Source organism: Zalophus californianus, chromosome 2, assembly GCF_009762305.2.
Source record: "Zalophus californianus isolate mZalCal1 chromosome 2, mZalCal1.pri.v2, whole genome shotgun sequence".
Lineage (NCBI taxonomy): Eukaryota > Metazoa > Chordata > Mammalia > Carnivora > Otariidae > Zalophus > Zalophus californianus.
In genome coordinates this window covers 133,657,407-133,684,216 of record NC_045596.1, presented here as the reverse complement: position 1 = coordinate 133,684,216, position 26,810 = coordinate 133,657,407, and the positions used below count along the sequence as shown (strand labels likewise).

At 39.5% G+C, this 26,810-nt stretch overlaps 1 protein-coding gene across 5 annotated transcripts in view; it reads right to left on the bottom strand.

Moving 5' to 3' along the window:
• Positions 1 to 26,810, bottom strand: part of FNIP2 (folliculin interacting protein 2) — a 137,820-nt gene that overhangs the window by 65,557 nt on the left and 45,453 nt on the right. For 4 of the 5 annotated variants that reach the window (XM_027597742.2, XM_027597744.2, XM_027597741.2 and 1 more), the window contains exons 2-5: positions 6,434 to 6,560; positions 3,651 to 3,782; positions 1,181 to 1,281; positions 1,000 to 1,071 (exon numbers count right to left, since the gene is read on the bottom strand). In XM_027597742.2, the coding sequence (XP_027453543.1) occupies positions 1,000 to 1,071; positions 1,181 to 1,281; positions 3,651 to 3,782; positions 6,434 to 6,560 (432 nt within the window). Of the gene's footprint in view, positions 1 to 999; positions 1,072 to 1,180; positions 1,282 to 3,650; positions 3,783 to 6,433; positions 6,561 to 26,810 lie in introns of those variants that run through there. The other variant, XM_027597745.2, reaches the window with a different exon arrangement.

Below are 26,810 nucleotides of genomic sequence, written 5' to 3'. Positions count from 1 at the left end.
ATGCTTAAACAAGTTAAAATCAGGGACGCCTGGGTGGCTCAGTCAGTTAAGCATCTGCCTTCGGCTCAGGTCATGATCCCAGGGTCCTGGAATCGAGTCCCACATCGGGCTCCCTGCTCAGTGGGGAGCCTGCTTCTCCCTCTGCCTGCCACTCCCCCTGCTTGTAAACACTCTCTCTCTCTCTGGCAAATGAATACATAAAAGCTTAAAAAAGAAATCAATTAAAAAAGAAAAGTTAAATTCATTATTTTGTTGAAGAGTAAGCAGAGTTACTCAGTGGTACAGAAATTTACAAAGGAAAATATTTTTAATTTCCCAGGAATATAAAAAAGAACAGCCTTCATTTGACCCCTAAGAATACCCCTTTAATTTATAACAAACTTCTTTCAAACTTACCAAAGTATAACAAATGTTTTTGCTTTATTCAAAAATGAAGCATATGAACTATTTCTGCTTGAAAAGTTCAAAATACATGAATAAAAGTTAAGTTAGACACATCAGTATTCTCAGTCTACACAAAAGTATAAAATTAGAGGAAGAAAAAAACTCAAAAGGAGCGAAGATCAGAAGAGTGCACAGCCTAAGTACCTATCAATCAGAGAGGCCACACTGATGGCTGAAGAGATGGTGAGCACATATGACCCATCCTGCCATACATATGCCTAGCAGCCTGGAAAAACTCACCACGTACTTCATTCCTTTAGAAATAAATTAACAAACTAACCAGCAGGTTTTTTGTTTTTCTTTTTTTAAGATAAAATAATGTTGGAAAATAAACAGTCATTTCTCTTTAAGGCCACCTGATAAAGTCAAAGGCCTTTTCATACTCATTATGTACAGGAAAATGGCCACTTTTAAAATCCCTTTGTTAATGCGGACCCTTCCCACTTCTCATTTCCAAAAGAATGTATGGCCCTGGAAGAACTACTCTAGCCAGAAATAGCCACTTAAAAAAAATGGGGGAGAGGGGGAAAGACTGGTACAAAATCCCACACTTACTTATTTGTACTCCCACAGAAGCTGCCCATTCTAGCAGAGAATACCTTACTAATCATCAGTTGTGGAGGAGAACTGGAAGAAGACAAAAAAAGGGCGGGGGGGGGGAGATGCATTTTGAATTAAGAAGCCAGTATCACCATTCCATTTCTCCCAACTAGTAGAAAAAGAAGCTCAAACTCACCGGATATAGTGTATCTTTAAAGTGGAGCCTTTATAACTCATTGCGACTGAGCCAAACATCATTTCCCCTAGCATGTTGACATCAGAAGCTGGTCTTGTGTACTGCCACACAGGAAAGAGACCAAAACCAAAGTTACTATGTGGCACAACGTGATGTGTAATGCAACAGAAAATAACGCTTATTTATCTATGGGTCCGTCTTTAGTGTAGCAGGTAACTAAAATTCAAAGCAGAAACTGATCATCTTAATCTATAATGGTGATTGGCTATTTATCCCTCCAAATTATTACTTGTGTTCATGATTTCATCTTTATGCACAATATCTCCATACAGGATCGCAGTGTCTCAGAAGGGATCATTCTTAATCTTGTTATGAAAAACAAAGATTTTTCATTATAAATGGAGACATTTATAAACTCTACAGAGAAAGATTAAGTTCTGAAAAAAAAAAAAAAAAAAAACAGGGTAACTCTTCTCTTGGTACCAAAAATACATCCTGAAAAGAAAAACAGTTCAATACTATTCACCTAAATAATTAACAGTGTTGAATGAAAATGCCAATTGGCCCAGGGAGAGTTTTTGTGAGGGTCCAAAATGTAACAGACGGTCTGATACCTTGAAAATTTTACCAAAAAATATTTCAAAAATATTTGACCCCTCTAGCTTCTGACCGGTCTTTCTTGTCCCTTCGGTCATCCACAAGGGTAGGCCTGAGCTACCTCCAACTTTCCCAAGTCTCATTTGCTTAACCTACTGTAGCCTCGTCTACTCAAACTGCCCTAGTGATATAGCCTCTGCCTTCCAGTCAAATCCAGTCAAATCCAGTACACTTTCCAGTTTGCTTTCTTAAACATCTCTGCCAATAGCTGCTGCTTTTATCTACTTTCCTTTTTGAATCTCTGCTTTCTTAGATCATCCCTTGAACAGGGATGTTCCTCAGAGGGCACTCCTAGTCACCGTCCACACTCTCAACCACTCTTGGGATTCTGGTTATTCTTTATGTAGGCATACCTCCCACATCTTAATCTCTAGGCCTAGACCCCTCCCTGAACTCTAGAATCCTATATCCAAATGCATTCATTCACATATCATAACAATATATTATTACATATCATATATGTTATATGTAATACGTATTTTATCACATATGTGTAATGGTAATGTATTATTAGGATATGATGCAGGCACCCCAGCACAGCCTGACCAAGACAACCATCTCTCTCTGACCCAGCCCATCCGGTGCCAGATTCTCCGCTAGTTTGCTTTCCACCCAAGCAAAAACATGGGAATTGTTCTTAACTTTCTCTTCTCAATCTTTTTTTTAAACTCCAAATCCACACACACACACAAGTACATGCACACACAAATGCACATATACACTCCTACTTAGACATGTTTACAGAGAAGGAAAGAGAAACATAAATCTATCAGCCTTGTTTAACTAGGCTCCCCTCTGTTTGGTTATAGCTCACGCCAACCTCTTCTCACTACATGCAGACAGAAACCAACTGTCTTTCACGTTTTTTATTAATAACTTCCACCCACCACCTGCATTTTGTAATCTGCTTTTTCTTGGGGTACAAGGTCTACATGCCAACTGTAATTCTCAACTAGCTGAAAATTTCACTGTATATTTTTTTAATCACCAACTGCCTTGAGACCAGGAGCACTGTGAAATAAGCGCAAACGCAGGGCCCAATCCTGAACATGAAATTAACAAAGTTCCATAGACCAATGGCTGCTGGCAATTTACCTGGCTTTGCTTTTCCAGCAACATGAAAAATTCCAAGAGTCAAAAAAAAAAAAAAAAATGATACATCCTCCATTAGTTTACACCCTCCTGCTCTTCAGTACTTATGAAACATTTCTTCCCCTATGTCTAGTACGCCAATATTTTTCAATAACCCTAATCCCTATCCTCTACTGCCTTACACACACACACACACACACACACACACACACACACACACACACACACACACACACACACACACACACACACACCTGCTACCAGCCCTGTATCCCTCACACTCAAGTTACATCTTGCCCTTTCTTTCTCCTCCTAAACACGGTTCTCTTCCTCCCGACTGGCAAGTGCTATTTTCTTAGGATGCCCATATACATTCTCAGAATCCTTGAAATTCTTAAAACAAAACTGGAAAATCCGTGCTTTTTCATCAGGTTCGGGCAACAAAGGAAGCAAAACAGAAGGGTTTACCTCGTTTGCAATATTTCTTCCTCATTCAGTATGTATTATACTGGGTCACCTCGCCTTCATTATAGTTTTTATCAAGAGACAAAAGCCGAAGTGTGAAAACAGCACTGACATGAAACATCTAAGAGCACATCTTCGAATACGTATGCTCATGTTCCTGGAGTAGGAGCCTCAAGCAAGTATTCTTCCTTGTGGAGAAATTACAGTAAATGGTTTCAGTCCCAGGGGCTGTGGGACATGGCAGGGACGGTTTTACCTGGTACTTTGGGAGCTGCTCCTTGGCGTGCTGTAGAGATCCCCCGGAAGAGCTCTGGGATGAGAGGCTGCCGCCGCCGCCACTGCCCTGACAGCACTTGGCTGCCAGTTTAATAGGGGCATCCTCTGATTTCTGAGGAGACAGACAAGGTAAGCACTGCTAAGTGTGTTGGGCTCCCACAACACGCTCTTCACTGGGCATTTCTTTGTTAAATCACTCTGTTATGTTGTGCCTCAGTTGCACAGAAAACCAGAAGCTTTCTTCCCCTTCTTGCTGAGGACAAAAAATGTGCTTCCCGGAGTCTATAGTATCTGGGAAGGAGGCACGCAGAAGAAAGGTAACTGGACAGAAGACGGGAGTTATGTAGTGTGAATATTCTCAAGTAATTCAACTGCTATTTATGTTTCAATTCCTGTCTTGAAATCGTCAGTGAGATCTGATCTCTGGGTTATTAATGAATCTGTTAGTACTGTGGAGAGTCATAATCTATAAATATTGACGTGGAGAAAGAAATTGCTTCAAATTTAAAATTTTACCAGGCAAATGGAACTAAGTAAGAAAGCAAAATTACTAATTTGGAAAGTCTGAGTCTGTATTTTTAATGGCACACCTTCTCTAGCACTCCTCTAAAGGTAACAGGAGAGAAAATCATGAGGTCGAATTTGTGAAAGATGAACCAAAACTCTGAAATAGGAGCTCCTGTGAATTATACATCATGTGATGGAAAAGTGACCTCTAAAGGTTAGGGGTAATAGAAGATTATCTACTATATATTCCCTAAATAGAGTTATGACAGTGACATAAAGGTATAAAGACAGTACCCCTTTACTAATTTTGCCCTTCCTCCTACAACAAAACATATTACTCCCTACAGAAGCAACCTGTGCCACCTATGACGGGTTGTTTCTATTCTGTCGGAGTCCCACTTGCTTTTCTGTGGGCAGCTTTTGCTTGGAAAAACATGAATGCAACTGCAGCTTATCTAATCTCCAATGTGACAGTCACATTGGTGGTCTCATGCAAATGCCAGCAGTCATGTGCTTGATACAAACTCATGAGGTCTTGTGCTTGCCAAGGGAGTGGGGGGCTGAAAATGGGAAAAGAATGTAAGGAAAACACACACTGTGCTGGTCCATAATAGCCACTCCTGCAGCGATGGCACTCAAAGTCATCCTTGGTCATTCCCGGGTATTGGGCACTCCTTCAACACCCTCTTCAGCTCTAGCTGTTACTTAATACCACTTAAACCAGAAACACAGCCCCTCAGGGAGCCTAAAGTAACACTAAGTCCACACCTGCCTCACGGACTGCTCGACCCTCTGGCTGGGGTACAACATACTGAGCAGTCTATAATTGGAGCTAATACCTGGTACGTGAATAGAGCACTCTTTTTTTTTTTTTTTTGGACTCTTTTTGTAGCCTTGGGCAAGTTATGAACCCCTCTGGCACTAGCTGCCTTCTCGATTAAATGAGTACTTCCAGACTCCAGTGTTATCACTGCTCTCATATCGATATGCCAAAATTCCAGTTCCTTTTGAAAACCAGTGAGAATTTTTCTCCACCTGTTACCAAGAGGAGCCCTAGTGATGGCGTGCGGGTGTCCCACTAAACTACCTGTGAAAGGCCTTCAGGGAAACAGGAAACAATGTGGGAAATCAAGGGGACCATGTCCTGTCCACCAAAGGGTGAAGTGCCGGCTCACCTCAACTTTGATACAAATCTACCATTAAAGCCTACAGGTGAATCACTTGAGAGATCCCTCCCCCACCCCCAACCTAACAAGCCCAACAACTACTGTAATGATTAGCTACCTGGCAGACTTCCACTTTAAAGCACTATGGAATCTACTCAGCCAAACTGCCTTTAACCAAATACTTCCTTCCTGCAGAAATGATCTTTATCAAAAGCAGGAAAAGAGCCCCTTGGCCCTGATGAAACAAAGGCCGTGAAATAAACTATTCATTTACTTAGCTACACATTCTATGAACTGCCAGAATTTGGTCAGTATAGATAGCAAGGTATTGAACATGAAAAGAATGAAAAGTCTAAAGGTGACAACTTAGAAGTATCCTGGGTTGATGTCCAGAAGACTGAGGGAGGACTGGATCCAGACACGTGACCTGATAACGTTCCTGTTCTGGCTCTAAGGGATCAAGGGCTATTACGTCCTCACTTTACCCATCCCAGATCCCCCACGCCCCACCCCAGAACACCATCACCACCACCCTGCTCTCCACTAAAAATAGGAAATAAATAAAGCTGCCTTGGTCAGATGGATTTGAGAAGCACTCCCTTTTGAAGATGAAAGTGTATGTTAGCATACTGAAGTCCTATGGTAAGGAAGCTATTTAATTTTGTTTAACCTAGTGCAACGTAATACCTCTTATTATCTATGTGAAATACTAGACAGAATGATCTATTAACTTCCCTTCAGGTTAACACTTTATGAACTTTAGAGTTCTCAGTTTCCCTATTGCACAGCACATGTTTGGCATCCAAATACTACTGAATTGCAACTCACCAGCAAATTTACCTCTAGTAATGTTTATAGTACACTACTGAGCATCTGTCATGATTCCTTGATAACAGTTTCACCTGTGTATATTAATAAGAGTACAAATGCAGCAGGGTGGGGTGGCGGAGAGCCTTTCTGTTTCTTCTGAACCATTAATGATACTGTACAATACAGCCCAAAGAGAAGATTATGAATTAATAAATGATTGCTCAGAGGGGTGGTTAACAGCACAAATAAAAAAAGATGAAAGCAAACCTGCATTTCATACCTGGGTTGCTACCTCCTCAGTCTTGTGAACCGCTTTAGAATCAAACAAGACTTGTCTGCCTCTCCTTTCGCAGTCCTGGTAAACTATCAGGCGGATCTCATTCAAGTCCAACTCCGAACATGACCAACTGTGGATTAAACAGGGAGAAAAATTTACATTATCCACAACACTTGGAATGATCGTGGAGAGCTAGGTTTCCCAGCCAGTGCACCTATGTGCAGCAGAAGGCCACAAGGGTGCAGAGATGATGACCCCGTCACACCCTCATACCCAGGGGCAGATAGCCTCGTCTGTGGGCTCAGATGGGCCATACAAGTATCACCAAATGTCCACGACAAAGGTTGGGAAGATCTCCTTCCAAAGCCACTCTGGGCAAAGACAGCCACCAGAAATCACAAGGATGTGTAGAGAAAGCTAAATTTGGATGCCTGCATTCTGGGATGGCACACCTGATGTACAGGACTGTTCAAGCTTCTGTGTTACTGGTCAGGGAACCATTTGGAGCAAGTGAGCAGGGCCTTCTCTCTTCCTCTCCCACCCACCCAGGCTCAGGTTAAATGGAGTGGAATGACATATCCTAAAATTTAGAACTTTCCTCTATTATAGCTGGCTCTGATAAAGAAGTTTTGAAAACCCAGTGCAGGGGCGCCTGGGTGGCTCAGTTGATTAAGCGTCTGCCTTTGGCTCAGGTCATGACCCCAGGGCCCTGGGATCGAGTCCCGCATCGGGCTCCCTGCTCAGTGGGGAGTCTGCTTCTCCCTCTACCCCTCCCTGCTGCTCATGCTCTCTCTCAAATAAATAAATAAAATCTTAAAAAAAAAAAACAAGTGCATCACTGTAGAGAATCTGAATTGCTAACAATAACAATCAGCAATAAAGGAAGCATGCCTTATTCCTGTTAAAAAGAAAACCACAGGCCCAAAATGGTGTCACTGAAGCCAAGTCACCAAATCAGGACTTAACACCTAACTTAAACACAGTTTCAACCTCCCCTAGAAATACAGTATTAACCAGTCAGGAATTGCTGACCAACATGAGGTAGTCTGTCACTTGGGCCTTCTCCAGGCCTAAAGAAGATGAGGTAATATGCCTAAGACCCTTGTCCTTGCCCCTGAGGGAAAATGACCTAGCCTGAAACAATCCTTTCTTTTCTTTTGCCATTAACTCCTTGCTCCATCCTCCTTCCCGTAAAAACCGTCCATTCTGTACAACTCCTCAGAGAACCCCTCTACTTGCTGGATGGGATGCCGCCCATTCATGAATTGAGTAAGAGAGCCAATTAGAACTTCAAATGTACTTGGTTAAATTTTTGTCCTTTAACATTCCTAAGTAAAACCAAAAGTTGCTGGGATAAAACTGCTCTAAACCTAAGTTTGTTCTTGAGTAATGAATGAAGTGAGAATGGAGAACTATAAAAAGGGTAATCATTTAAAATGCACTGCTTTGGGGCACCTGGCTGGCTCAGGTGGTAGAGCCTGTGACTCTTGATCTCCAGGTTGTGAGTTCAGGTCCCATGATGGGCAAAGAGCTTACTTTTAAAAAATTTAAAAAATGAATAAATATAAAACGCACTGCTTTGGATATTTTCAGTTATTAGTCTGTTGATCCATTCAACACATATTTGCATGCCCACTATGATTCAGGCACTGCGGTCCTGATGCTAGATATTCAGCAGTTAACTAAACAGACCTGTCCCTATCCTCACAAAGAACGTGGTTTAGTGGGGAATACTGGGCTAATAATGATATGAATACGTAACTACAGATTGTCCTAAATGCAGAAAGGAAAAGTAAAGGAGTCTCATATTTTCAGATCTGAGGAGCAGGGAAGTCCCTAAGGATTTAAGGAAGTGAAGCAGGCATCTGGCTGGCTCAGCTGGTAGAACATGTGACTCTTAATCTTGGGGTCTTGAGTTCAAGCCACATGTTGGGTGTAGAGCTTAATAAGAAAGCAAAAAACAAACAAACAAAAACAAAAAACAGAGGATTTAAGGAAGTAACATTTAAACAGGCTTAAAGAAGTAAGAGTTAAAGAAAGAAAATGTGAGGGGCTCCTGGGTGGCTCAGTCAGTTAAGCATCTGCCTTTGGCTCAGGTCATGATCCCAGGGTCCTGGGATCCAGCCCCAGACTGGGCTCCCTGAACAGTGGGGAGCCTGCTTCTCCCTCTGTCCCTCCCCCCTGCTCATGCTCTCTCTAATAAAAAAAAAAAAAAAAAATCTTTAAAAAAAGAAGAAAGAGTGAGAATGAAGAACAGGATAGGAAGAGGGAAGTACATGGTAAGATGTAGAAGAGAAAGGAAAAAAAAAAAGGCCAGAGAAGAGGAGCTCAAGAGGTAGGCTGGGAAGACAGGCAGGAGCCAAGATCATACCCTAAGTGCAACAAGAAGTCAAGATGAACAAAGACTGATAAACTCAGATCTATACTTTTTTAAAAAAATTCAACCTGGCTCCTCTAAGGAAAACAGGGGTGGGGGAGAGATCAAGACTAGAAGCAAGAAGGCTAGACAGAATTTCTTATCAGAGTTCAGGTCTTTAGTCAGGAAGGTGAGAGGGACAGCAACTGATGTAGAGAAAAGCAAACAGATCCTGGAGGTGGGTTCAGCAGGGGGCAGAACCGCTAAGACTTAGCAGTGGGATGCAAGGGTGATGGGGGCAAAAGGAGTGCTACCTACCTAGAGAAAGTTGTGGAAGGAGGAGGAGCTCCCCAGATATGGATGATAGAAAGTTAGGGAGGCAGACTAACAAAAGCAAACTGAAATACTAAGATCATCAACTACAGGGAAGTCAGATACATCTGGATTCCATTTTTTCATCAGCACAATGAGAATATTAATGCCAACCTCACAAAGCTGCAGTGGGAATTAAATATGTAAAGTGTTTCACATAGAGGCTGACATGTGGTAAGGGCTCCAAAATGTTACTAATTACTTAAGAGAATTGTTAATGGTACAATTAAAAAAAAAAAAAAAAAACTGCTACAGTGTCTGGTACCCAACCACAAGTTGTGCGTTATTGGCTCTTTCCTTTTTCAGGCAGTGGTAGTTAATATTGAATATATTCTTTCAAGTTAGCAGATTAGTTTTCTTAAATCCCAGCCCCCAAAAATAGAAAGTTCTGTTCGTACCTTCTTATAACAACCTATGTTCTAAACTACCATGTCCGGCATCCCTTCCTCCTGATTTTGATAACAACATGGCAAGTTTATTTTGGAAATCATTTTCTTCTCTCTCGGTCCACAGGTCGTCTGTGATCCAGTCCTGGCCAATCAGACCCCCAGCTAGGCTGTGAAAGCCAATCCCCAAACTCAGATGCTCGGCTGGCAAATGATAACCCTGTTTTTTGCCGTTATGATGTGAGAGCCTATCTCTGAAAATGAAGTCAATGTGGAGGAAAGCAGAGGTAAGCAATGGAGTGAGATAGATTCTTGTGGGCAATCGAGGCTGGCTGCTTCCGAGAGAGCACTATTCCTGGAGTTAGTTTTCTGTCACTTACAACCCAAAAAGTCCTGATTACTGTCCCCAAACCACTACATTTTAAAATTACACAAAGTTCGAGTCCTACACCGGATATAGAGATTACTTAAAAAAACCTTCAAAAAAAAATAGCCTCCAAAATTATTAAAACATAGTACACAGGCTGAAGTTGTTGAAAGCGAGAAAGCAAAGAGGGTTTGTCCTTTTTTCTTGTTTGACTTATTTTGCCCCAACAATTACACTTTGCCAAAATAGCTTTATAATTTATGAAGCAAGTTGTTCAATCCTTTTGAGGAGTAACCACAACTCCAACCTCAAACTGAGGACAGCCTGACTAGAAAAGCCGAGATTTTAATGATCATACCACCTTATTAAATGTGTCATGCTATTTTTCCAATTTTAAAAGAATGGAAATAAAAGATACGGAAAGGGAAATTGCGTATGTTAAACTGTCTAATTTTTTGACCCAAATACCTTAAAAAGGTATGTTTTATAAAATATATGGCAAACTCCACTCTCCTTCTTCCATATGAATATTGTCTTATTTAATACCTAATTAAAATCTTGTCAGCTGTCATTACTAGTATTAGTAGAGGAAATTACAGCTGAGTAATTTGACAAAGAAAATACAGGCAGGACAAAGGAGATTAACTGAGTGCTTCAGAGTAAGACAAGCCTGGGATCAAGTCTCAGCTCTGCCTCCCACTGGTGGGACTGCCTTGGGCAAGTTCCCCCAAGCAGCACCAGTGGGGCCTAGTGTGAAGATTAAAAGAGATAATCTAGGGAAATCCCCCAGCACACTGTCAGCTCTTTCCCCTACCATCCTCCATAATACAATGCTTCAGTTAGTCAACATCACATGCCACATGTATCTTCTGCGTGTCGGCATTCCCTTCAACGTTCAACCAAAAGTTATTGTGGGGCTTCTGTGAGCACCAACCATGGTTCCTAGTGTTTTACTGAGGGCAACTCTACATAACTCAAAGAGGTATAAAAAAATAAGCCTTGGGCTTTTGCCTTAAGATATCTATTTGAAAGATGTTTATTCTAATCAGAACTACTTCATTTCTTTGCTTTGGTTGAAAGCAAGAACAGAACACTGGTTCCTGGTATGATTTGTCTATCTATGGCCACAGATGTCTGACTGCAGGCAGAAGAAAATAAGATGGTTTATCTACCTTTTCTTACTGTAAAATTTAAACAAAAGGACTTAGATGGACCCTCTTCAGTTTTAAGATTCTATGATGTTAAAATCTGCCAGGAACTGAAACCAGACCTTATTTCTGGAACTACTCAAGAGCAGCAAGAAAGTGACCAAAGTCTAAATTACTTACCTGAAAGGTGACAAGCAACAGTTCAAAGGAGTTAAGTACAGAAAACAGAATTCTTTTATATATATATATACACATACATACATATATATATATAAAACCCATCTGAAACTAATGATGTACTATATGTTGGCTAACTGAATTTAAATAAAAAAATGTAAAAATAAAATATATATAACCACGTGTTGTGGGTTGAATCATGTCCCTCAATTCCTAATTCCCAGTACCTGTGAATATGACCTTGTTTGGAAACAGGGTCTTTGCAGATGTAATCAAGTTAAGATGAAATCATACGAGATAGATTAGGATGGGCTTTAATCCAATGACTAGCGTCCTCATAAGAGAAAGGAAATTTGGACACAGACACAGAGGGAAGGTGATGACAGATTGTGGAGTTAGGCTGCTACAAGCCAAGAAAGCCAAAGAAGGCTGGCACTGGGGAGGGGGGGCGGGAGATACAATAAATAAGAACTGGATAAGGCCTTATTCTCAATGAATTTAGAATCTAGAGGACACAATTATATAGAAAACTACATGAAAATAAAAAGACAAGGCAGAATATAGAAAGCAAGAGAAAAAAACGGGAAAAAATTCCCAGATGCAGCAATATTTGAACCGATGAAGTTAGGGAGGACAGCAAGGATTCCACGTAAACAGGGGAGTTAGTCATTGCAGAACAAGGGCATGGCACAAACACAAAAAATCAAATGATACAAAGTCCAAGTCTTCGTTGGTTGGATTATGTCTACGGCAGAAGAATTACACAGGAAATGAGGCTAGAAAGACAGTTTAGGACTACTCGTGGACAGCCCTGAATGCTAACCCAGGGAATGTATGTATGTTCTACAAGCAATGGCGTGCCATTCCAACTTTCTGAGAACGGGAATGACATAATGTGACCCGCGTTTTAGGAGGACTAAAGCTGTTTGAGAAAACCATTTTCAGAACAAATAGGATGGTGATAGTGACTTGCATACCCAGGGTTTCAAGGAGTAATGGCTAACAAGGATGAGAGAAGTAGTTGTAGGATTTGCAACATCCTCCAAGACCAGTTCTAGTGTTGGTGTTTGATTGGTCCTTTGAACTTTTATAGGAGTCCGGCTAGAATTGGGCTCAAGTATGCCCATGTGAAACATGATCTATGAAAGATGAATACTTCTTTTTTTCCTCTAGCTCTCACCCAAGGAAATAACCCTATGTACTCAAAAGTTCATAAGAAGAGTTTACAGGGCAGTCCTGTGATCCAAGAATGTGAATGTTTAAAGAGTCAGGTATGATAGGGAACTTTAAATGGTCCAAGAAAAAGTAAAATTAAACAAGACAAAACAAAAACAACAATAACAATCACAACAGAAAATGTCAATATTATCCATTTAACAAGTAGCTCCTGCATGCCTACTGTGTGCCAAGCATCCTTCCAAGCCCTGGGATACAGCAGTGAACAAATCATAATTCCCGCTCTGATGAAACTTACTATATAGTATTTATGATGATATTTTAAACCATATTCTATGTTCTTTTTTTCTGCCAACTCTCACTGCTCCTCTTTTCTTTCACAAAAAAAGTTTCTGAAAACAAATAGAAACCCTTTCAAAAGGTTTGCTCAAGAGTAGTGAAGAAGACCTAATGACTCTTACCTAAAAATACAGAAGACTAGGGATGGAGAAAAGGGGAAAAAACTGTATTTGAGATGGCAATCAGAGTTCACCCTGTCAGCACAAATGTACATTATTTCCCACTCAGTAACAAGCTATTTATTTCGAGAAAAAATTATGTAAATAGATGGCAGTAACAAATTTGGAATCAAAGCTTTTTTTTTGCTTTTTTTTTTTTTTTTTTTTGGTCTGCGTTAGCACTCTCAGGAAAAGAGGAAACAGGAAAAGTAATTTGCAAATTAGTTGACCTTCCTATTTTATACTGTAAAAGTCTTTGTACACAACTTGCCAAGTTTAGTTTCAGAGTCACTCATAAAAACTTACCACTGAATTACTGTTGTGTGGTCAAGAGTATAGTAAAAAAGTACTTAAAGATTCCAATTCTTATCAGAAGCTTTAATACATGAAGCTAGCCTAAAGATATAATTTAAAAATGATTCCAAATAAATGTATCCCACTATTATTTTACCAAAAGAAATTTCTATTGGCTATTGGCTGCAACCTTGTCTTTAAGAAAGTAGGTGATATGTAAATCCTTTACTCCTTTTGTAGAAGAACTGTGTAGAATGAAAGGATAAATCCCTATAATCAGCTATACGGTGTGGAAAGAGCACTGTAAGTAACATGAGCCTCCAAGCACACTCCTGCATTTACTCCTTCCACACACTTTTAGGACCTGGCTTGACCCAGGTACCATGAAAGATACCAGGAATAGGAATTAACAAGATCCATTTCCTACCTCAAAAGGCTTACAACCTGATATGGGAAGGCCAACATACAAACACTTAAGTGAACTACACTGTCACAGACCCTGAGATTAATGTCCAGATGGCTTACAGAACTTAAAGGGTGAGGAGGTCAAGTCCACATCACGCGGGTAAGGCATGGATGAATGTCGCAGAGGATGTGATACTTGGGACATGAATTGGTATTCGCCAGGATAAACAGAACTTTTAACTCTAGCTCTACCACTTTTGACCCAGGTGACTTTAGGAAAGCACTTATCTAGGGCTCACCTTTCCCTAAGTGTTTCTATCTGCCTTATATGTCTCACAAGGTTGTTGGGAAAAACAGACTAAGTATGAAAGTACTCTGAAACCTGCAAAGCATAAGTCAGAGATAAGTTCAGACACACAATCCTTTCACTGAGATCTTTGGGGACAGGTGTTTAAGAATTCAGAATTTTTTATATTTTAGAAAGAAGCTCATACCACATGTTATGTGATACCTCCTCCAGGATTCCAGGTATAACCAAATCCCAAAATAAAACAAATTAATACTACACCAGGCCAAGTTATCAATATTTATGCGGAGCAGATTAGACAGAGACTATGCATAGCCTCACAGTAGTTCAGGTTAATTCCAAAAATCTTTTCACAGATTTTAGGATTTTAGAATTGTAGGATAAGAGATTGTTGACCAATGTAATGCTTACTATGTCTTAGGGAAGGTCAAAAGACTGGAATAAGTAACATTAAGTTCACTAACATTATCCCAAATATAACCAATTCCTAACAAAGATGACCATCAAAGTTTATGTGCAAGTAGGCTGTAACTCAGAACTCATTTCTCCCTCCCACTGAAACAATACTATAAATGGTTGCAAGGGTCACAGGCTAAAACCACATTAAGTCTTTATGTGTTCACACAGCAATAACAAAACATTATGAGTCACAAAATAGGTTTGGGTACTATGTACCATAAACTATGAAGTACAGAGGAGAAAAAGACCAAATTCCCCTCCTTTTTCCACCTGAATTCAGGGTCATGTCAAGTAAAACTGTGAAATAAGTAAAGTTCACGTGTAGCCCTCATCGCACCATCACGCATGCCCTGCTGCCCTAAGGCCCCCGTGGCACTGACAAAACCACAGAGCACTGCACTGGGCAGAACTCAGAATGCCTGAGTTCTAAGCAGGATCGATGGCCTAATCCCGGTCACACTCCTTCATCTCGTAGTCCAATGTTTCTTCCTCTATAAAAATGATGGGTTGGGGCTAAAATCACCCCTCAAGGTCTCATCCTTCCAACTCATTTATAAAGTATACACAGTGTGATTTAGAACAGATGACCCCAGCCAGGTACTAAAAGGAAAGCAATCGAATGAATTAATCCACATTACTGCACAGCATCCCTTAATGCTCCTAGATATACTCTATACTTTGACAAACATGCTACTAATATAAATACATCTTTAATAAAGTTCAATAGAACTTTCAAAATATGCTAACAAAATCCGCAGAGCAAAAGTACAAGTTCTTCTGAGGCAAGAGGGACTCTGAGGGGCCAGGTGACTATGCCACTATGCCAAACAGGATTCCATCCCGGCCAGATTTTCTTGTTATTGTTTATAGGTTTTCTCCCCTTTCTCCCCTTTAAAAACTCACAAACTTTAAATATGGCCCATATTTTCCAAAATAGTTCCTTTAATTCATAAAAGAGCACTATGTGTCCTTTTCTGGTATCTTTAAACTAGAAGCTACCTGTACTTAAAAAAAAAAAAAAAAAGTAGGGGACAGGGGCGTGCCTGGCTGGCTCAGTCAGAAGAGCATGCGACTTTTGATCTCAGGGTCATGAGTTTGAGTCCCATGTTGGGTGCAGAGATTACTTAAAAAAAAAAAAAAAAAAGCTTTGTTGTTCATCTCTATGCATGCTTTAATTCAATATTCATTGAGCTAATTCTCCCATACTCTTGTCAGCATAACCAAAACAGTCAACATTTATTACTATATTTCAGGACTACTGAATGCACAATGGCCCTGCTAAAAGCTAACTTGCAAAAACATGGTATCATATCTTCTCCTGAAAGTAAGGTTTCCCCACCTCCCTTACCCACCCAGGGAAATAATATACTAATAACAAATAGATATTTAAGACACTGGCTTGTATATTAATTCCAAATTCACTTAAATTATACACAGATAAGGTTATAATTCTATTTTCCCAGAGGTTTCCAAAGGTCAAAAGCATGGTTCTCTCCATAAGGTTTTTTGTTTGCAAAATGAGAAAGCCAAAATCAATAGAAACGGTACCTATCTTTGGTTGTAAAATATTAGCTTTAAAAGAAACGGTACAGGGGTACCTGGGTGGCTCAGTCATTAAGCGTCTGCCTTCAGCTCAGGTCATGATCCCAGGGTCCTGGGATCAAGCCCTGCATCGAGCCCCACATCGGGCTCCCTGCTCGGCAGGAAGCCTGCCTCTCCCCTCTCCCACTCCCCGTACTTGTATTCCCTCTCTCTCTGTGTCTCTCTCTGTCAAATAAATAAATAAAATCTTTAAAAAAATAAAACAAAAGAAATAAAAGAAACGGGTACAGGTGAGCATGTGGGGGAGTGGTCGGAGCATAGTACTGTAGGGTCAGGCCATGGGGCAGAGGCAAGAACCAAAATAAGGGGAAAAAAAAGACATGGGTACAAATACACAAACTTACATATTCTTTGACTCAGCACTTCCACTTGCAGGAATTAATCCTACAGATCAATTTGCATGGGTTCAAAATGATTATGTACAAAAAGGTATTCACTGCAGCACTGTTTGGAATGGCAAAGGACTGCACACTGTCAACACGAGATCGTTAAATTATGGTCCATCCATACAATGGAGTACTATATACAGATACAACAACAAATGAGGAAGAGCCTTAAGTAATTATATCATAATCCAAGACATCATTCAGGAAGAAGTAGAAGATACTGTGCATAGAATGCTACCATATATATTAAAAAAAAAAAAAAAAGAAAAATGGAGAAAAAATTCTGGATTTTATTATATATGCATAGACTATCTCTGGAAAGATAAATAATGGATTGTAAGACTGGTTGCATCTAGAACTATTTTTTTAAGATTTATTCATTTATTTTTAGAAAGAGAGCGTGCACCTGCGCACGTGCTACACATAAGTGAGGGGAGAGAGAGAGGGAGAGGGAGAGAATCTCCGGAAGACTCCCCACTAAGCACGGAGCCTAACTCGGGGCTTGATCCCACAACCCTGAGATCATGACCTGAGCTGAAACCGAGAGTCGGATGCTCAACCTACTGAACCACCCAGGCGCCCCCAGAACTATTTAATACACATCTGTCAAAACAGCACAGAGTGTAGACTCTGGAGCCAGGCAGCCTGGGTTCAAGTCCTCACTCTGCCTCTTTCTACTTACGTGACTTTGGGAGGTTACCTAACCTCGTTGTTCCTCAGTATCTCATTTGCAAAATGGAGATGGTAATGCCTACTTCATAAGTGAGGATTAATGCAGAGCCGGTACACAGTAAGTATGCTGTGAGTACTAAGACTTTGTGCCTTTTGAATATTTAACCATATGACTGTACCATCTCTTGAAAAATTAAAAATAAATTACAAAACTGAGGGATACAATAAGAACATTCTATTTTTTTTATTCCATCAGATAGTTTATTATTGCCTTAAGACAAACAACCTTAATTACTGTTTGCTTTAAAAAGCTTCTTGGTGGCTGAAGCATGAGGCGGTGGGTGAACTCCTACAGGGAAACCACCTTAATGAATTCAAGGCATTTAGATTCAGTTTCAAATATGTAGTTTGGCCTTAGACAATGACATTTATTGAGCTTTCTTGTCAGCATTCATATACCACATTTTCCTGCCCTTCTTCATCCTCTGCGTCTCCCAAGGACAGGACAAGTTTCTCTCTAAAAATGTAACCCCTCTTCTCATGTATTAAACCTATTTATGGCCTTTGAGTTTATTACTGTCCTAGTACTGCATCAAATTGCTTTCTACCATATTAATAACTGCCCTTTTTTTACTGTATAATCTCACAGAGCCTAGAGATACTACTTCGAGCAAGTCTAATGTTTGGATATACACAGTTGGGGAAGACTGGTGAGCAGAGCCACACAGCAGAGACGCCAAAAACTGCCTAACATTTTAGAGTCTGCCAAATACTTTACAGAATTCGCCTGAGCTAACCTTCACAAATGTCCTGAGAGAGCCTGTATTTCATATTTTATATAGAAATTAGGGGACTATTAAACAGTTATAACCAGTGAGTGGCAAAGACAGGACTCAAACCAATGTTTCCTAATTCCAAATCCTCTGCTCTTCCAACTCTGCTATTCTATCACCTTCTTACCAGTAGCAAACAAGGTAGGGTAACAGCCTCTACGTTCCAGGACACCCCTCTCCATTTCCTTCTGAGGCATAAAACCTGTTACACTTGAAAAGTAAGAATACCGGCAATATAATGTTAAGACTGAAAGCAGAACACAGAACTACATATACAGTATGAAGGACCTCAGCTATGTAAAAAAAACAACCAAAACCTGTTATCAAAGCTTTCTGAAAAGTTCACCCAAAATTAGTAGCTCATATCACAGACAAAAGATTAATCTCCCTAATATATATAAAGGACCAGAAATCAATGAAGAAAAAGACTCACAAACCAATGGAAAACTGGGCAATGGATACAGATAGTTCACAGAAAAAAAAATATTAAGATGGTTTTTTAAATATGAAAACACGTTAAATCTCACTCTTAGAGAAAAGCAAATTAAAATCATACACCTATCAGACTGGCAAAATTCTGAAAGTTAAGACACCCGACTGATTAAGACAAGCAAAGGCACAAAAATGATATGACTACATAGAGGGGGTAATTCATCACAGCTTGGACCCACCAATCCTACTTCTGGAACTAAGCAGATATAAACATGTGATTGCGGTATGTTTGCTAAGAGCGGAAGGCTGGAAACAACTGGAAAAGACACTGGTAGGGGCAAATTATATCACTTAAATTAAATTCACACAACAAAATACCAAGCAGCTGTTGTATAGTGTGTGCAAGGATAACAGCGAACCTGTAAGATCTCCAGAGGATACTGAAAGTCAAAACAGCCAAGAGCAGATTCTTGTGTATAGCATGCTACCTTTTGATTAAGAGGGAAGAATACATATTTGTATTTGCTTATTTCTACACAAAAGAAATACTAAAAAATTAGTTTATATAAATTGAATTTTAAAAAGTAGAAAAAGAGAGGGGCTCCTGGGTGGCTTAGTCGTTAAGAGTCTGCCTTCCGCTCAGGTCATGATGGGATCAAGCCCCGCATTGGGCTCCCTGCTCCGCGGGAAGCCTGCTTCTCCCTCTCCCACTCCTCCTGCTTGTGTTCCCTCTCTTGCTATCTCTGTCAAGTAAATAAAATATCAAAAAAAAAAAAAAAAAAAAAAAGAAAAAGGGAGAAAAGTTCTGACCTCTGAAAGCAAAACTTACAAGAATATTCTGTTCTCCTAGGTAAAGAGCAAGCAAGATTAGTTTATCAAAAGTGGTTGTTCCTTCCATTAGGTCTAAAATAAATTTCTAGATCTTCTAGTCCACAGCTGGCCATGCAGAGGCATGGGGATGAAGCAGACAAAACAAGGCCAGGAGCTTGCCCAGCAATTCCTAAGCTTGGTTTTTAAATTTATGGCCCAGATAGTTGATAAATTTACCTGAAAATGCTCTCCCTCCTTGGGTGGGGAAGACAAGCCTTTCAAAAGACAACACTGGACTGCTGTGCTAGAGAGAGAGAATGGCAGTCTGGGAGTCCGTAGCTGAGGTAAGATGCTATTGGAGGCCAGAACATTTATTAATGCACAAAAAGGCAAGTGGGTGGCCACGGACCCTTGCAGGGAGGGGCTGAAGCCAAGGTTAGGAAGTACACACGCTGCCATGCCTGCCACATGCAGGATGGCGGCGGGGGGGGCGGGGGGAAGGACAGGACTCTGAGCAATGGCAGCCAAGAGGCCTGGAGAAAGGGCCCCTGCTGCTTTCTCACCCACCTGCACCAGGTAGACACCTGTGACTTCTACCTATTGCTCCGGGCATCCAAAGTGTGATTTCTTCATCCAAAAAACAGTCCACATAGAAACATGTACAGGAATGTTTATGCAGCATTATTCATGATAGCCAAAAGATGGGGGGGAAAAAAACCACATGAATACCACTGGATAAATAAAACATGGCACATCCATACAATAGAATATTATTCAGCCATAAAAAGGAATAAAGCACTAATACATGCTAGAACATGGGTGAACCCAGAAAGCATGGGAAGTGAAAGAAGTTAATCACAAAGAATCATGTGTTATATGATTCCATTTATAGAAAATGTCCAGAATAGGTAAATGTACAGAGACAGATAATAAATTACAGTTAAATCTTGTGTGGGGTGTCTTCTGGGAGTAATGAAAATATTCTTAAGTAAAGGGTGGTGATGACTGCACAATTCTGTGACTACACTAAAATTCACCCAAGTATATACACACTTTAATGGGTGGATTGTATGGTATGTGAATCACATCTCCACAAAGATGTTTCAAAAGAAAACAAGATACAATTTCTGTACACCGCCCCCCCCCCCCAAGAATGATGAGCAATAGGAATACTCATGCATTGCTGTTGGGAAAGGAGTTGAGGCAACTACTTTGGAGAATATCTATAAAGCCCAATATTCATATATTCTAAAACCTAACAATTCCTCCTAACAATTCCACTACACCCATTGGAAATCCATGGAGATATGTGGAAAAAGACAAGTGTAATACTATTCACTGCAACATTTTTTATAATAGTAAAAATCTATTTAAAAAAATTAAAATGTTCATCAATAGACTAATGGATAAATTGTAGCATGCTATACTGAATTTAGAATTACTGAACTAGAACTACATGAATATGAATAAATCTCAAAAACATATATAAACATATATATATATAAGCTTCAAAATAATATGTACAGTATGACATTTGTTCTATAATGTTAAATATGTGTGACCCAGTATTATTTATCGATACATCATGGCCAGTAGACTAATAATATGCAGAAGCAAATATTCAGAATGTGGTTACCTCTGGAAGGAAGAGAGGGAAAAGACCAGGCCCAGTAAGAGTTTTGTAGTAAGCAGTATCTGTTCCCCTAGTGTTTTAGATTTTTTGTTTTTAATTACATATGTGAAGCAAAAGTGGCAAAATGTTAAGATTTAAGAAAACTGGGTTGTGGGTACACATATGGTTATTATAACATGTTCTATGTTTTCTGTATGGTTGAAATAGTTCATAAGAAAATTAAAATGCAATCCCTTTGAGGTTCCTCAGAAAATTAAAAATAGAACTACCCTATGATCCAGGAATCGCACTACTGGGTATTTACACCAAAATTACAATCAATCAATCAATCAATCTATCTATCTATTCAGAAGGATACATGCACCCATATGTTCATCGCAGCATTATTAACAATAGCCAAATTACCAAAGCAGCCAAAGTGTCCACTGATAGATGAATGGATAAAGAAGATGTGGTGTGTATATATACAATTGAATGTTATTCAGCCATAAAAAAGAATGAAATATTGCCATTTGCAACAACATAGCTAGGGAATATAATGCTGACTGAAACAAGTCAGTCAGAGAAAGACAAACACCACATGATCTCATTAATATGTGGAATTTAAGAAACAAAATGAACTAGCGAAGAAAAGAAAAAAGGAAATAGACAAACCAAGAAACAGACTTAACTCTGTGTCAGGAGTGTTATACTAATTGGGATTGTGCCTCTACTTGGAAACCTGAAGCAAAGGTAAAGAGACCCTCCCAGCTCTAACATCTTTTGTAGGTTGAATCACTTTTTTTTTTTTTTTAAGACTGATTGATTGACTGAAGAGAGACTGAGCACACAGAGAGGGAGAGGGAAGGTGGGGAGGGTGATGAGGGAAATAGGGGATGGCCATTAAAGAGTACACTTACCATGATGAAAAAATAAAATAAATGGTTAAATTGAGAGGAAAAAAAAAGAAGAAGAAGAAGAGAGGTGATGCTAGCATAGACTAGGTTGTAATAGTGGAGGTGGTTAAGTAGCCAGATTCTGGGTAGAGTTTGAGGGTAGAGCCAGTTGGAGTTGCTATGGATAGGATACAGTGTGTATGGAAGAAAAAAAAAAAGATGAGTCCCATACCTAGGACCATCAAGAGGGAGAAGGCTGCAGGTGAGGCAAGTTGTTGGATATACAAATCTGGAGGTCAGGGAAAATGTCTGGGCTGGAGTTATAAATGTGGGAGTTGTTGGAATACAGATGGTATTTAAAGCCAAAGGCTGGATGAGATCCCTTAAGGAAGTGAGTGTGGGTAGAAAAGAGGTCCAAGGACTGAGTCTTCAAGCACGCCAACATTAACAGGTCGGGAGAAAAAGAGGACTCAGCAAAGATCAAAATGGAGCCATCAGGAAAGGGGAGAATGCTAGAGTAAAAAAAAAAAAGAAAATGCTAAGTGGGTTTCTAAATGAGAAAAAAAAGGATTTGTAAAAAACTAGTAAAACTGATCACCTAAAGGGCATGGGTAAAAATAAGGAGGTAGGAACAATCATTGTTGAACTAAGTGAATGCATTATCTCTGAAGACAGATAGACAAAATGCTTTTTAAAATGTTAAGGAAAAAAACCCCTGCATTTATACCCTTTAAAAAGTGATTCAACCTACAGATGCTCCATCTGCCTTTGGCTCAGGTCATGGTCCCAGGGTCCTGGGATGAAGTCCTGTGTCGAGCTCCCTGCTCAGTGGGGAATCTGCTTCCCCCTCTCCCCCTCTCTCTGTGTGCTGACTCTCTGTCTCTCTTTCTGAAATCACTCAATCAATCTTAAAAAAAAAAAAAGGTGATTCAACCTACAAAAGATGTTAGAGCTGGGAGGGTTTCTTTACCTTTGCTTCAGGTTTCCAAGTAGAGGCACAATCCCAATTAGTATAAGATGCCTGACTGTCTTCACCCCCACCTGCTCCTTCCCAGGGGAAGAAGAATGAGTTCTGATTAATAAATTTTCCTTTATTCTTTGGTATCTATCTGGCTACAGAGCACACACAAACTATTCTGATCCTCCACTACTACTCAACATCGTTTCATAGGGGTGAACTCCTATGTGGCAAGGCTTTGTAGGTATCCTAGGCTGCTTATGACAAGGTGTGTGAAGAAGTCTAATTTTGAGGTTATTAAGGCAGCTCCTTGTTGTTACACACACTAACCATTTTCCAAATGTAGATATATTTTGGTTTCTATCTATCTGACCAAATTTTCTCTCTCAATTTTCAAATACTATTGGGGAAGGAAAACGGGTTTCCCTCAAATTATCTCCCAAGGAGAATGTTAGAAATGTGAACCAAAATAAGTTTCTTTCTATGCATTGTTAGCAGTCAAAACCTGGAAACCTAAACATCCACTACCAGAACATACCCTAAGTTTTTGAAGCCATCCATGTAAGAACATACTATGAAGTCATTAAAATTTGTTCTCTAAAACATTTTAATAACATGGGGAAAATGTTATACTGAGTAAAAAAGAAGATTGATTATATAACTTGATAAATACAACATGATTCAGTAAATATAATACAGCTTATACCCATGTACCAAAAAAGGACTGCACAGGGGCGCCTGGGTGGCTCAGTCAGTTAAGCTTCTGACTCTTGATTTCAGCTCAGGTCATGATGTCAGGGTTGTGAGTTTGAGCCCTACGTTGGGGGGTCCTCACTCAGCAGGGAGTCTGCTTGAGATTCTCTCCCTCTCCCTCTGCCCCTCCCCTCACTCACTTGGTCTCTTTCTAAAAAAATAAATTCTTAAAAAAAAAGGACTGCAAGAAAATAAAAGTATTGGTAAAATTTGTGTGATAGCATTTGAGTAATTTGAATTTTCATTTTTATATTTGCTTACACCTTCCATGTTTTATAATAAAATTATATCATTTTGATAATCAGAAAAAATATTTTTAAAAAATCTTAAAATAAGTTTAGTAACAAAGAAAAGAAAAAGATGGAGGAATTTAAAAAGAAAAGGGGAGGGGGGGGCCTGCCTGGCTCAGTTGGAAGAACACGTGACTCTTGATCTTGGGTTGTTAGTTCAAGTCCCATGTTGGGTGTAGAGATTACTTAAATAAATAAGTTTTTAAAAAACCAAATAAAATAAATAAAAAGAAAAGGGCAAAGTAGCTAGCTTGACTTAAATGCAATCATGCTCTGGAAAATATACCCATTAAAATATTTTTAAAAATTATTTCATATACCAGCAATTATCAAGTAGAATTTAAAATTAAAAACACAGTATCATTTATATTAGCACACTCCCCCAATACATACAAAATCTGTAAGAGGAAAACTATAAAACTCTGACAAAAGAAATCAAAGAACTAAATAAATGTAGAGATATTCCATGGTCATGGATAGGAAGAGTCAAGATGCCAGTTCTTCCCAACTTGATCTATAGATTCAATACAATCCCAATCAAAATTCCAACAAGTTATTCTGTGGATATAAACAAATTCATTCCAAACTTTGCGTGTGGAGGCAAAGTATCCAGAATAGCCAACACAATATTGAAGGATAAGAGCAAAATTGGAAGACTACAACTACCCAACTTCAAGACTTACTATAAAGTTACAGTAACCAGTACAGGATGGTAGTGATGAAAGAAGAGACAAATAGATCAAAAGAAAAGAACAGAGAGCCCAGAAACAGATTCACACAAATAGTCAACTGATCTTTTGACTGAAAAAAGCACAGGTAATACAATGGAGAAAAGACAAACTTTCCAAAAATGGTGCTAGAACAAATGCACATCCACATGCAAAAAAAAATGAATCTTGACACAGACCTTAAATCCTTCACAAAAATGTAACTCAAGATGAATCACAGACCCAAATGTAAAATGAAAGACTATAAAACTCCTAGAAGATAACATAGAACAAAAACCTCAGTGACTGTGGGCATGGTGATGACCACCAAAGCACAGGTCATGAAAGAAATAACTGATAACCTGGACTTTATTAAAATTTAAAACTTCTCAACTGCGAAGGACAAAACAAGAAAATGAGAGGATAAGCCACAGACTGGGAGAAAATATTTACAAAAGACGTATTTGATAGAGGCCTGTTATCCAAAATATACAAAGAACTCATAAAACTCAACAACAGGAAAATGAACCACCCAACTGAAAAATGGGCAAAGATCTGAACAGAAGCCCCACAAAAAAAGATATATAGATGGCAGATAAACGTATCAGTGATGCGCCACAGCATATGTCATTAGAGGAATACAAATTAAGACAATAGTGGGATACCACTACACTCCTATTAGGATGGCCAAAATCCAGAACGCTGACAAAACCAAATACTGACAAGCATGTGGAATAACACGAACTGTCATTCACTGCTGGTAGGAATGCAAAATGGTACAACCACTTTGGAAGTACAGTGGTTTCTTACAAAACTAAACAAACTCTTACCTTACAATGCAGCAATCACACTCCTTGATGTTTACCCAAAGGAGTAAAACCTACGCCCATACAAAAACCCACACAGAGATGTTTACAGCAGCTTTATACATAATTGCCAAAACTTGGAAGCAACCAACATGTCCTTCAGTAGGTGAATGGATAAAAAAAAAACTGTGCTACATGCAGACAATGGAATTCTATTCAGCGGTAGAGAGAAATGAGCTATTGAGCCATGAAAAGACATGGAGGAAGCTTTAATGCATACTACTAAGTGAAAGAAGCCAATCTAAAAAGGCTACATACCATATGATTCCAACGAAATGACATTCTAGAAAAGGCAAAACTGTGGAGACAGTAAAAAGGTAAGTGGTTGCCAGGGGTTAGGGAGAGATGAATAGGCAGAGCACAGAGGATTTTTTAGGGCAGTGAAACTAATCTGTATTGATACTATAATGATGGGTACATTTCATTACACATTTGTCAAAACCCATAGGATGTATAACACCAAGAGTGAACCTTAATGTAAACTATGGTGTGGAGTGCTAACAATGTCTCAGTGTAGGTTCATCAACTGTAACAAATGTACCACTCTGATATAGGATATTGATAGTAGGGGAGGCTGTGCACATGTGACGTGTGGGGCAGAGAGTACAGAGGAATTCTCTGTGCTTGCTGCTGATTTTGATGTGAACCTAAAGCTGCCCTAAGAAATAAAGTCTATTTAAAAGGAAAAAAGTTTTTCAATTGTCAAAGGAACTTTTAAAATACAGGAACTTTCAGTAACGAACACTAGAGTTTTTAAAGTTTGTGATAGGATTATTCTCTGAAGATCATTTTGGTCTGTTATAGTCTGCTAGAGAATTTCCCATGAAGATGAAAACCAAGGACATATTATTTGAGCTTTGGATATGACCATTGAAGTCTCTGTCCCTGTTCAGCTGAGTTTTAGGCTGTCTCCCCTCAGCTTGTCCACTCAGCTGGAAAGGAGAAGGTCAGCCCTCATACGCCGCTCTACAGAACAAGCCCAATCCTTTCATATGGTCTTGTTCTTCGCTACCGAGGAACAAGTTCTCATAATAGTTCACACTAAGGTATCACTGCCTTGAGAGAACATGCTTAAATACAAAAAAAAAAAAAAAAATGAGGTTCTAATAATAGGAATTATTGTTATCAAGCAAGGCCCAATGGGAGAGAGAACAGGGAGCAGACAACCTCCGACCTGCCTCTCATATTGTACCGTGCAGCTGCTAGCCCTACCTAGCAGCCCACCCTGGGCCTATTCACATTCCCTGGAAGGACCACTGACTTTCTGAATCCAAATCATTTTTGCCCCTAGGCAATATTTTTCTTTTTAGGGTACACAGCAAGCATGACTCTGTCTTAGGATCTCTGTCCTTACTAGTTCCTCTGTTGAGAAGATACTCTCTTGAATATCCATATGGCTTGCTCCCCCACATGGAAAAGATTACCACTGAGATAGTTCTGGCTCCCTTGATTACCCATGGTCTTCACATTTCTCTAACAGCCTTGTTACTCATGGGTCACTGACAGATAATCAGAATGTTAGAGCTGGAAGGGACCTCAGACACCACCTATCTGATGGTTCCCAGACTTGACTCATCATTAGAATTACCTCACAAGTTCTGTGTATTGGTTGGTTTTTT